The sequence below is a fragment of the Cololabis saira genome, chromosome 24, assembly GCF_033807715.1.
Source record: "Cololabis saira isolate AMF1-May2022 chromosome 24, fColSai1.1, whole genome shotgun sequence".
Lineage (NCBI taxonomy): Eukaryota > Metazoa > Chordata > Actinopteri > Beloniformes > Belonidae > Cololabis > Cololabis saira.
This window is the reverse complement of record NC_084610.1, coordinates 20534095-20545956: the sequence shown is the minus strand read 5'-3', so window position 1 is coordinate 20545956 and position 11862 is coordinate 20534095. Positions and strand designations below refer to the sequence as shown.

Genomic DNA, 11862 nt, shown 5'->3' with positions numbered 1-11862 from the left:
AAACCCGGAAACATCTGGGTCAAAGGACGAAACCCAGAAACATCTGGGTCGATGGAGGAAACCCGGAAACATCTGGGTCGAAACCCAGAAACTTCTGGGTCAAAAGAGGAAACCCAAAAAACATCTGGGTCGAAGGAGGAAACCCAGAAACTTCTGGGTCAAAAGACGAAACCCAGAAACATCTGGGTCGATGGAGGAAACTCAAACATCTGGGTCGAAGGAGGAAATCCAGAAACATCTGGGTCGATGGAAGAATCTCAGAAACATCTGGGACGAAGGAAGAAACCCAGAAACATCTGGATCAAAAGAGGAAACCCAGAAACATCTGGGTCAAAGGAGGAAACCCGGAAACATCTGGATCAAAGGAGGAAACCCAGAAACATCTGGGTCGAAGGAGGAAACCCGGAAACATCTGGGTCGAAGGAGGAAACCCAGAAACACCTGGGTCAAAAGAGAAAATGCAGAAACATCTGGGTCGAAGGAGAAAACCCAGACACATCTGGGTCGAAGGAGGAAACCCGGAAACATCTGGGTCAAAGGAGGAAACTCAGAAACATCTGGGTCAAAGGAGGAAACCCAGAAACATCTGGGTCGAAGGAAGAAACCCGGAAACATCTGGGTCAAAAGAGGAAATCTGGAAACATCTGGATGGAAGGAGGAAACCCAGAAACTTCTGGGTCGAAGGAGGGAACCCAGAAAGATCTGGGTCGAAGGAGAAAAACCCAGAAACATCTGGGTCGAAGGAGGAAACGCAGAAACATCTGGGTTAAAGGACGAAACCCAGAAACATCTGGGTCGGAGAGAAAACCCAAAAACATCTGGGTCGAAGGAGAAAACCCAGAAACATCTGCATCGAAGGACGAAACCCAGACACATCTGGGTCGAAGGAGGAAACGCAGAAACATCTGGGTCGAAGGAGGAAACGCAGAAACATCTGGGTCAGAAAGAAAACAAAAAAAAAAACATCTGGGTCGAAACCCAGAAACTTCTGGGTCAAAAGAGAAAAACCCAGAAACATCTGGGTCGAAGGAGGAAACCCGGAAACATCTGGATCGAAGGAGGAAACCCGGAAACATCTGGATCGAAGGAGGAAACCCAGAAACATCTGGGTCAAAAGAGGAAACCCAGAAACATCTGGGTCGAAGGAGAAAACAGGAACTTCTGAGTCGAAGAACGAAAACCCAGAAACATCTGGGTGGAAGGAGGAAACCCAGAAACATCTGGGTCGAAGGACAAAAACCCAGAAACATCTGGGTCAAAGGAGGAAACCCAGAAACATCTGGGTCAAAGGACGATACCCACAAACATCTGGGTCGAAACCCAGAAACATCTGGGTCAATGGAGGAAACCCAGAAACATCTGGGTCGAAGAAGGAAACCCAGAAGCGATTCTGACGTGACCGGAACGGTTCTGAGGAGACCCGGTCGGCATGTTCGTCTCTGGTCCGCTGACGTTTGACCCGCTGAGGGAATGAGGAGCAGAAACAGCCCATGAAAGGATATTTAATCTTTATCTTTAATTCAAAGTTTAAAACAAAAAAACACCTCCATGATTTCCCTGATCAGCCACTAAAACACGTTTATAGTTTCGTTAAAAAGACACGTGTAAAAACATCTCAAATCAACAGTTGAATGAAACCGTCCAGTAAAATCAGCCCTTCAAAATAAAAGCTGAAAGTCCAGTAAAATCAGCACTTCAGAATAAAAGCGGAAAGTCCAGTAAAATCAGCACTTCACAATAAAAGCTGAAAGTCCAGTCAAATCAACCCTTCAGAATAAAAGCTTTGGTTTAAAACGGGGAGTTCTGTTGGACCGGATCATCTGAAAAGTCCCACTTTCTTCTTCTTGGGTTTGGAGGCGGGTCTCTGCGGCGAGGGGGGCGGGGCCGGCGTGACGGACGGGCGCTGCGGAGGACAGACACGCCTGATCAAACCAACAAAGCTTCAGTTGGACCTCAACAACAAGTGAGACGGGATTCTGGTACCTGCTGTGTCGCGGGTCCGTCCCGGGTTTCCGGGCCGTTGGGGGTCGGGTCTCCGTCCTGATCCGCTGGCTCGCTCTCAGATCGGTCATCTGGCGGCAGAGAGACTGGGTCAGATCTCCGGGACGGGGACGGTTGTGGACGCTGTCACAAACCCCCAGGATCTGTAGCGGAGCCAGAGGGGGCGGGCGCCCCGGGGCCCACAAGCTCATAGGGCCCAATGATAAGGCCCCGTTTTGTGTGATACGTTCATATATACCGTATTGTCCCGAATATAAGACGACCCCGATTATAAGACAACCCCCTCTTTTTCAAGACTCAAGTTTGAAGAAAGACTTTTTGAACACCAAATTCAATTTTTATACAGAAAATAATTACAGTACATCTGAAACAATATATTCGAGAGAAAAAGCATGTTATTTTGACTATTTGAAATCTTGAAGTTTGCATCATAACTTCTCCTCAGCTGCCGGTTAACCTGCCGAACTTCCACCCTCTTTTCTCCAGATTGTCGCTACGTTTCTCCATTTTCTGTTATCTCTTCTCTTATTTTCTTTTCTTTTCTTTCTTATACTATTTTTTATTTTTCTTCTTCGTGACAGGTTCGCTTTGGCCTGGGGAGTTTAGTTCCGCATTCGCTTTAAAGATATTTGGCACCATCTAGCGGTGTAAATGGGTATAACGTCTAGACCCCGAATGTAAGACGACCCCCACTTTTTTAGTCTTATTTCGATGCAAAAAACACCGTCTTATAGTCAGGCCAATACGGTAATTGTAAATTGTAGGCTATAATTACGATAAAATGTGTAATTTTAGACCAGTTATGTTGTTTTTTTGTATTTAAGCTGTATCAAAGATGGAACTGAGTCAGTCCGTGACTATCTGAGTTTTCAGGGCCATGTGATTGACAGCTGTCAGGCCTGTGTGTGTGTGTGTGTGTGTGTGTGTGTGTGTGTGTGTGTGTGTGTGTGTGTGTGTGTGTTCTTCTGAACAAGTTTGTGACTCTACTCTGCTTTCTGCAGCATAGTCCTATAGGCTTGGCTCAATAAAAGTGAGAATAAATGTAGTTTGATGGGTAGGATGAGGTGTTGTTGAACGTTAAAATGACTATCATAAGGGCCCATGGAGAATGCTCCGCCCCCTCTGTACTGAGACCCGCGCTCCGCCACTGCCCAGGACCCACCAGGTCCAGATCCAGACCCTAGTGGTCCATAGAGGACCTGCAGGTCTGGGATCGGACCAGGACCGAGCTCACCTGTGGCTGCGGTGTCGTCTGGTTCTGCGACCCGCTGCTCCTCCTCCCGTCTGCGTTTCCGGGGGGCAACGACGGCGGCGTACAGCTGCTGCAGCGGAGCATCAAAGCCCAGCGCGTCGCAGCGTTCCGGCTGCAGCCCGGGCAAAGCCTGATGGGAAAAAACCTGCAGGTCAGGTTTACACAGTCTCAATGGCTGCGTCTGAAATCCCATCCTTCCACCCTAATGAGTTTGCAAAAACAGTATGTGAGATTTTTTAGTGCATCCGAAACATTAGTACGTACTCAATAGTATGCGCCATCCATATTAATTCCGGTGAAATTTATTAGTGTGGATTGATGGACACTAGCTAAGCAGAAACTTCCCACAATGCAATGCAGCGGTGTTTGGTTGTGCTACGCAGATACGTATATGTCATTTAGGGCTGCAGCTATCGAATATTTTAGTAATCGAGTATTCTACTGAAAATTCCATCGATTAATCGAGTAATCGATATTATATAATACATTAGGTTCATGGCTGTGCATTTAAAAACCCTGAACTTACACCAGTCGACCAAATTCACTGCCTTCACTCAAAAAACTAAGGATCTTACCAAGAAATGTTCTTATTTCTAACCTAAAAATGCCATTACACCTGATAACACACATCACTTAAAAGGTTAGGTGTTTTTCCCACTTTCATTTGTGTCAAATTTTAAGTTCTAGTTAAGTTTTAAGTTAAAGTATAAGATTTTGAGTTTTGGCAGTGTTAAAAATAAAATTATTAGACCTGCTGTATTGGAGCACATTAGGCTTCAGTGCTGCTTGTTTTATCCATGAATGACTACAGAGCTAAAATTGAAAACTACCCAGTTAGCTTTATTACGTTTTTATTTTTCTGACATTTTCTGCCTTTTCTTTTAGTTAAAACTGTATCGGGAACAGATGTTTAGAGGAACCTATGTATGTACCGGGTTAGAGGGGGAACATACAGGAGAACGGACCAGAAGAATATAGCGTGGATTAAAAATAAAAGTTAAGCACTGAGCTACATGTGCCTGAGCACGGCATGTTACTAAAACCAAACATATCCGCTGACTCTTTCTTCTTCCTTTACGTGCGCGGCACAGTGCGCTGTACTGCATTAAATGTAGTCCGGGCGAAACACCTGCTTTGAGCTGCAAAACTAAATGATTCCTTGAGGCAGAGAAAAATCCTCAATCATTTTTTGTAATCGAATTATTCGAGGAATCGTTTCAGCCCTAATGTCATTAGTATAATATTAAAGGGGACCTATTATGGCATCTAATACCTATTTTAAACAGGCCTTGAATGTCTTAAAAACAGGCTTTTGATTGTTTTTGCTAAATAAATTAGAAATTCAGCCTCTGAGCCATGTCTTTATCTTCCCATTCTCTAACCTCATTATCTATGCAGGATTCTGAGTGGGCGGGGCTATGATAATGAGGCTCTGTGCTGATTGGCTGCCTGAATGACGCGATACACCGCTACGAAGAAATGGCGGAAGCTCCGGCCAGCGGAGTTAGTTGTGGGCGTGGTTTCACGCATCGGAGGCCAACCTATGTGTGGCAGGGTGGAGTAGCTGCAGCCAATCAGGCTGACGGGACACAGGTGTGTCCCGTCAGCCTCTCCACCCTGCCAGCCTTGATAAGGACTGGGAGACTGCAGCTGTGAAAGAGGTTCAGACTGAAGCTGAAGCTGCTGGCGTGAGGTGCTTGTACACTGTGTGTTGGTGAAACTGGGCTAATAAAAGGGTTCTTCACAAAGCTCCGTGTCTCTCCATCCTGTCGGTCGGGCCCTGTGGCACTCACCGTGCTACACTGGCGCCCAACGTGGGGCCCGATAGGATGGGGAAGGGGGGCACGGAGTGGGCCCTGGAGGCGCTCGCCCAGGCCATGGCGGACCTGACCGCCGTGTTCCGCGACCAGGGTGAGCGGCAGCTCGCCGCGATGGAGGCGCTCGTGGCCGCGGGGCGACCCACCCCTGCACCACGCCGGAGGGTCGCTGCAGTAGCGCAGGAGGGGCTGGAGGCGCCGCAGCTGAGAGGCCGGGAGGCAGAAGCTGCGGGCCGCCAAGCGACGGCTCCCGAGGAGGTGGAACCCGCGGAGCTGCCCACCCGTGCTCCACGCCTGAGGTTCACCGCGGCAGCGCTGGCGGCGCTGCAGCCGACCGGCCGTGAGGCAGTGGCTGCAGGTCGCCAGGCGACGGCTCCTGGGACGGAGTCGGAGGCAGCTGCGGAGGTGGAGTCAGAGGTGGAGTCAGAGGCGGAGTTGGCTGTGGAGGCGGAGTCGGAGGCGGCTGTGGAGGTGGAGTCAGAGGCGGAGTCAGAGGCGGACCAGCAGGGCTGCGCCGTGGAGGAGGCGGTCCCGGAGGCGGACCGGCAGCTGGCGCGGGGCCGCGGCACGGAGGAGGGGGTGGTCCTGGATGCACCGTTTGGCCCGAGGCCACAATGGGCCCGGCCCCGAGAGCGGCTTCCACGCAGGTCAGGCCGACGGCGGGGACGACCCCCCGACCAGGAAAGCCCGGGGGGTTCCGGGCTTCCTCTCCCGCTCCGAGGGGAGGGGGGAGGCTCGGCCGGACGGACCCCGACTCGAGGTTGGCGTTGGGGGTGTGTGGCAGGGTGGGGTAGCTGCAGCCACTCAGGCTGACGGGACACAGGTGTGTCCCATCAGCCTCTCCACCCTGCCAGCCTTGATAAGAAGGACGGAAGCAGACCAGAGGGGACGAGCAGCTCGGCTGACGAGGCCTCTGAGTGTGTGTGCACGTGCAAAGAACAATAAAGTCTTGCAACGATCCCGGTGTCCGCTGTCTCTGTGACCCCCGTAGCACACGCAGTGTTACACTATGTAAATCACATTTTGGTTATGTAACGACGGGAGCAGAATCTTATTGGCTCGTAGATCCACATCACACTGGATGGCTCATCCGGGCGGCTGTACAGACTCTGCAGAATTTGGTTGCTTTCCTCCTTCTCTGAGTTGGCAGGCTGAGGGGAAACCACTTTATATATGTTAAAGCAAGAAAAAACCTGTTTTTCATAATAGGTCCCCTTTAAGTATAATAATATTATTATATGATATTAATATTATTAATTATTATTATTATGAATTAATAATATTATATTATTCGTATATAATAATAATATATAATGTCATCTTGTTTCGGCCAAGATAAACGTGAAAGAGCGGTGCTGCTACTGCTGCTGTGACAGGAGTGGTTACCATGGTAACAACTCCCCCTCCCAACGGCAGGAAGTGCCGTGTGGCTCTGAGTAGTACGTCTACTGATATTTACTCAAAAGTGTGCCGAACTAAAGTATACTTTTTGAGTATATACTGTTTAGTATGGCATTTCGGACGCACCGAATGTGACGGATCTGTCCAGGTGTTTGGGGGCGGGGCCAGTGCAGGGGGCGGGGCCAGGGGCGGGGCCAGTGCAGGGGGCGGGGCCACCCGCAGATAAGAGGCGGCAGAAAAACAGCCGCCGGCCACTGAACCTCTTTTATTTCTTCCTCCGACGCAGGACAAACTCTCCGAATTAGCTCCTCAAATATTGACGGGGGGGTCGGCGGTCTCGGGGGGGGCCGGGGGTCCGGGGGGGGGGCCCTGAACACACTCTGGTCAGCCTCCAGCTGCCGCATTGATTTATTTCTGTTTTCTGTTTGTTTAAATCTGGTAAAAATAAATGTGAGGCTTGGCTCTGCTTCGGGGACAGAGGGACCAATGTGGGGGAGAGACGCCTGCCTCTCTCTCTCCCCCTCTTCCTCCTGCTCCCCCTTTTCCTCCTCTTGCTGCTCCCCCTCTTCCTCCTCTTCTCCTGCCTCCCCCTCCTCCTCTTGCTGCTCCCCCTCTTCATCCTCTTCCTCCTGCTGCTCCCCGTCTTCATCCTGCTGCTCCCCCTCTTCATCCTCTTCCTCCTGCTGCTCCCCGTCTTCATCCTCTTCCTCCTCCTGCTCCCCCTCTTCATCCTCTTCCTCCTCCTGCTCCCCCTCTTCATCCTCTTCCTCCTCCTGCTCCCCCTCTTCATCCTCTTCCTCCTCCCCCTCTTCCTCCTTTTCATCCTCCTGCTCCCCCTCTTCCTCCTGCTGCTCCCCCTCTTCATCCTCTTCCTCCTCCTGCTCCCCCTCTTCATCCTCTTCCTCCTCCTGCTCCCCCTCTTCATCCTCTTCCTCCTGCTGCTCCCCCTCTTCATCCTCTTCCTCCTGCTGCTCCCCCTCTTCATCCTCTTCCTCCTGCTGCTCCCCCTCTTCATCCTCTTCCTCCTCCTGCTCCCCCTCTTCATCCTCTTCCTCCTGCTGCTCCCCCTCTTCCTCCTCCTGCTCCCCCTCTTCCCCCTTTTCTTCCTCCTGCTCCCCCTCTTCCTCCTCTTGCTGCTCCCCCTCTTCCCCCTTTTCTTCCTCCTGCTCCCCCTCTTCCTCCTCTTGCTGCTCCCCCTCTTCCCCCTTTTCTTCCTCCTGCTCCCCCTCTTCCTCCTCTTGCTGCTCCCCCTCTTCCCCCTTTTCTTCCTCCTGCTCCCCCTCCTCCTCCTCCTGCTCCCCCTTTTCCTCCTACCGCTGCTCCTCTTCCTCTTCCTGCTCCCCCTCTTCTTCCCGGCACCCTGTTTCTCCTCCTCCACCTGATTCTCTTCCTCCTCATCTTCCTCCCCCTCCTCTCTTCCTCTTCATCCTTTTATTCATCCTCCTCCTCCTCCTCTTTTTCACCATCCTCCTCCCCCTCTTCCTTTTCCTACTAATCTTCCTCCTTCTTTTCCTCCTCCTGATTCTCCTCCTCCTCCTCTTTTTCTTCATCCTCCTTCTTCTCCTCCCATCTTAGTCCTTCTTCTCCACTTCCTTCTCCTCTTCCTCCTTCTGTTCTTCTTCCTCCTCCTTCTACCCCTCTTCCTCCCCTCCTCTTCTTCATCCTTCACCCCTCTTCCTCCCCTCCTCTTCTTCATCCTTCTCTGTATCCTTCTCCTCCTTCTCTCACCCTCTTCCACCTCTTCATCCTCCTCCTCCTCCTCCTCACCTCTTCATCCTCCTTCTCCTTCTCATCTTTTTCCTCCTCCTCCTCCTCCTCCTCTTCCTCTTCCTCCTCCTCCTCCTCCTCCTCCTCCTCCTCCTCCTCCTCCTCCTCCTCCTCCGTACATGTGATACCGCAGATCTCCACTAGGGGGCAGGATTCACAAGAACCCGTCCGGCGACATGACGTCGGTCGTTTCCTCCAGTTTTAACCAAACTCCACAAGCGGGTCGTTTGGTGCCCTGATGCCGTTTTCCGTTGCCGTGGCAACAGACCTCGGAGGAAACGCTTTACTTGGACGAGTCTGACGCCAACGAGGCGCCAGCCTGAACATCCGAGGTTCTGGGGGAGGAAGACGTTTCCACATGTCCAGAGGCATGCTGGGAAAGCCTCGTAGGGTGGCTCTTGAATCTGAAACTCAGTGCCGGTTTCTGTAGTTGCCACGGCTACCGGCACTGGCCTTGGACGCAGGGCTGAAGCACAGCAGAGAGGGAGGGGGCGGAGCCTGCAGCTTTTTTCTTTCAGGACCAGAAGGAAAGAGGCCTCAGGTGTGAACGCGGTGGCGAGACGCTCGTGAGCTGCTGCTGACGGGGAATGAAACGCCACACGGGGAGTAAAGCGGTGATGACCGCAGGTCGTGACCTCCAGCTAGGGATGGGCGGTATGGACTAAAAAATGTATCATGATAATTTCTGGCATTTATCCCGATAACGATAAAAATGACGATAAAAAAAATACCAATTCAACTCCACCTTTGTAACTATAAATCTATCACCACATTCAGTCTTTGGAGCCAAAACACTGCTCTAAAAGATACTAAATACTAATAAACTACAACAATTAAATTGAATTAATAAAAACCAATTAAATGATTATACCTGTACTGCAAAACTGGAATGACTCAGATCCGCCATGTTTGTTACACAAACACGTATCAACGGGAATTGATCTTTCTTTCTCTTTCTTTCTTGCTCATATCCTTCCTTCCGTCCGTCCGTCCGTCCGTCCGTCCTTCCTTCCTTCCTTCCTTCCTTCCTTCCTTCCTTCCTTCCTTCCTTCCTTCCTTCCTTCCTTCCTTCCTTCCTTCCTTCCTTCCTTCCTTCCTTCCTTCCTTCCTTCCTTCCTTCCTTCCTTCCTTCCTTTCTCATATCCTTCCTTCCTTCCTTCCTCATATCTTTCCTTCCTTCCTTTCTCATATCCTTCCGTCCGTCCGTCCGTCCGTCCGTCCGTCCGTCCGTCCGTCCGTCCGTCCGTCCGTCCGTCCGTCCGTCCGTCCGTCCGTCCGTCCGTCCGTCCGTCCGTCCGTCCGTCCGTCCGTCCGTCCGTCCGTCCGTCCGTCCGTCCGTCCGTCCGTCCGTCCGTCCGTCCGTCCGTCCGTCCGTCCGTCCGTCCGTCCGTCCGTCCGTCCGTCCGTCCGTCCGTCCGTCCGTCCGTCCGTCCTTCCTTCCTTCCTTCCTTCCTTCCTTCCTTCCTTCCTTCCTTCCTTCCTTCCTTCCTTCCTTCCTTCCTTCCTTCCTTCCTTCCTTCCTTCCTTCCTTCCTTCCTTCCTTCCTTCCTTCCTTCCTTCCTTCCTTCCTTCCTTCCTTCCTTCCTTCCTTCCTTCCTTCCTTCCTTCCTTCCTTCCTTCCTTCCTTCCTTCCTTCCTTCCTTCCTTCCTTCCTTCCTTCCTTCCTTCCTTCCTTCCTTCCTTCCTTCCTTCCTTCCTTCCTTCCTTCCTTCCTTCCTTCCTTCCTTCCTTCCTTCCTTTCTCATATCCTTCCTTCCTTCCTTCCTTCCTTTCTCATATCCTTCCTTCCTTCCTTCCTTCCTTCCTTCCTTCCTTCCTTCCTTCCTCATATCTTTCCTTCCTTCCTTTCTCATATCCTTCCTTCCTTCCTTCCTTCCTTCCTTCCTTCCTTCCTTCCTTCCTTCCTTCCTTCCTTCCTTCCTTCCTTCCTTCCTTCCTTCCTTCCTTCCTTCCTTCCTTCCTTCCTTCCTTCCTTCCTCATATCTTTCCTTCCTTCCTTCCTTCCTCATATCTTTCCTTCCTTCCTCATATCTTTCCTTCCTTCCTTCCTTCCTTCCTTCCTTCCTTCCTTCCTTCCTTCCTTTCTCATATCCTTCCTTCCTTCCTTCCTCATATCTTTCCTTCCTTCCTTTCTCATATCCTTCCTTCCTTCCTTCCTTCCTTCCTTCCTTCCTTCCTTCCTGGCTCATATCCTTCCTTCCTTCCTTCCTTCCTTTCTCATATATTTCCTTCCCTTCTCATATCTTTCCTTCCTTCCTTCCTTCCTTCCTTCCTTCCTTCCTTCCTTCCTTCCTTCCTTCCTTCCTTCCTTCCTTCCTTCCTTCCTTCCTTCCTTCCTCATATCTTTCCTTCCTTCCTTCCTTCCTTCCTTCCTTCTTTCCTTCCCTTCTCATATCCTTCCTTCCTTCCTTCCTTCCTTCCTTCCTTCCTTCCTTCCTTCCTTCCTTCCTTCCTTCCTTCCTTCCTTCCTTCCTTCCTTCCTTCCTTCCTTCCTTCCTTCCTTCCTTCCTTCCTTCCTTCCTTCCTTCCTTCCTTCCTTCCTTCCTTCCTTCCTTCCCGTACGTTGTGCGTTGATTTAACGCTGTCTTCGCTTTACACAAAAACATCATCAACGGGAATTATCGTTTTTACCGCGAGATGACAAATTCTTACCATGGGGAATTTTTTTGACGGTTTATCGTGAACGATAAAATATCGCCCATTCCTACCTCCAGCCCATTTTCTGAGCTGATCAAAACACCGGAAAGTTTCTCTCTGCTTCTATATCAGAACTAGAGGAGGAGGAGCCTCACCTGGTGGCCCCGCCCCCAACCCCTCCCCCCAGACCGCTGTAACTCATCACATGTGGTGAGAGGATGGTGAGAGGATGGGGAGCGGCGTCGGGGGCTAATATTAGCAGCTAAACAGCTCTGGGGGGGTCTGGTGCCAGGGAGTCTCATCCTCCTCTTCATCACTTCTGCCCTCATGTTTGCTCTCCTTCATTCCTTTAACTTCTCTCTTTGTGACCTCAACTTCCTGTGAGGAACGGAGAGTCGCCGCTTACGTTTCAACCCCCGTGGAGTCGCGGCGGCGTCCTCGCACGTGGTGGCAAACAGGAAACGGCCGTGACGAAGGAGCAGCGGCTCATGTCGTCCACAACCACCTCTTCCTGCACTGATGCCGCTACGAATGCTGATCCTGGGTCATCCTTTTTACGGGTTTCCATGGTTACTGAAGACCATTTACAACCATTTCCTCGCAGTCAATGGCTTTTATAGGCAGGAGATAACCAAAACAATCGTTCATTTTGTGATACAAGCATGAAATTTGGTACACACATAGCCAAAGGTTTCCCCAAAAGATATGGACATGGAGCCATCGTGAATTTTCAACATGGCACCCATGGCAGCCATTTTTCATAATGGATGCCAGAAACAAGTGTTTTCTAATGAGTGATTAGTTGAAAAAGAAAGAGGAAAAAAGAGAAGATGAAAAAAGAGAAAAAAGAGGAAAAAAAGAAAGAGGAAAAAAAGAGGAAAAAAGACAAAAAGAGGAAAAAACAGGAAAAAAAGAGAAGATGAAAAAAAGAGGGAAAAAAAGATAAAGGGTAAGAGGAAAAAAGAGGAAAAAAAGAAAAAAAAAATA

At 50.5% G+C, this 11862-nt stretch overlaps 1 protein-coding gene across 1 annotated transcript in view; it reads right to left on the bottom strand.

The window, feature by feature from the left end:
• Positions 1-1736: 1736 nt before the first annotated feature.
• Positions 1737-11862, bottom strand: part of nhej1 (nonhomologous end-joining factor 1) — a 33001-nt gene continuing 22875 nt past the window's right edge. Inside the window, exons 5-6 of the mRNA XM_061716273.1 lie at positions 3236-3383; positions 1737-2072 (exon numbers count right to left, since the gene is read on the bottom strand). Coding sequence (XP_061572257.1) covers positions 1954-2072; positions 3236-3383 — 267 coding nt within the window. The 3' untranslated portion in view covers positions 1737-1953. The remainder of the gene's footprint in view (positions 2073-3235; positions 3384-11862) is intronic.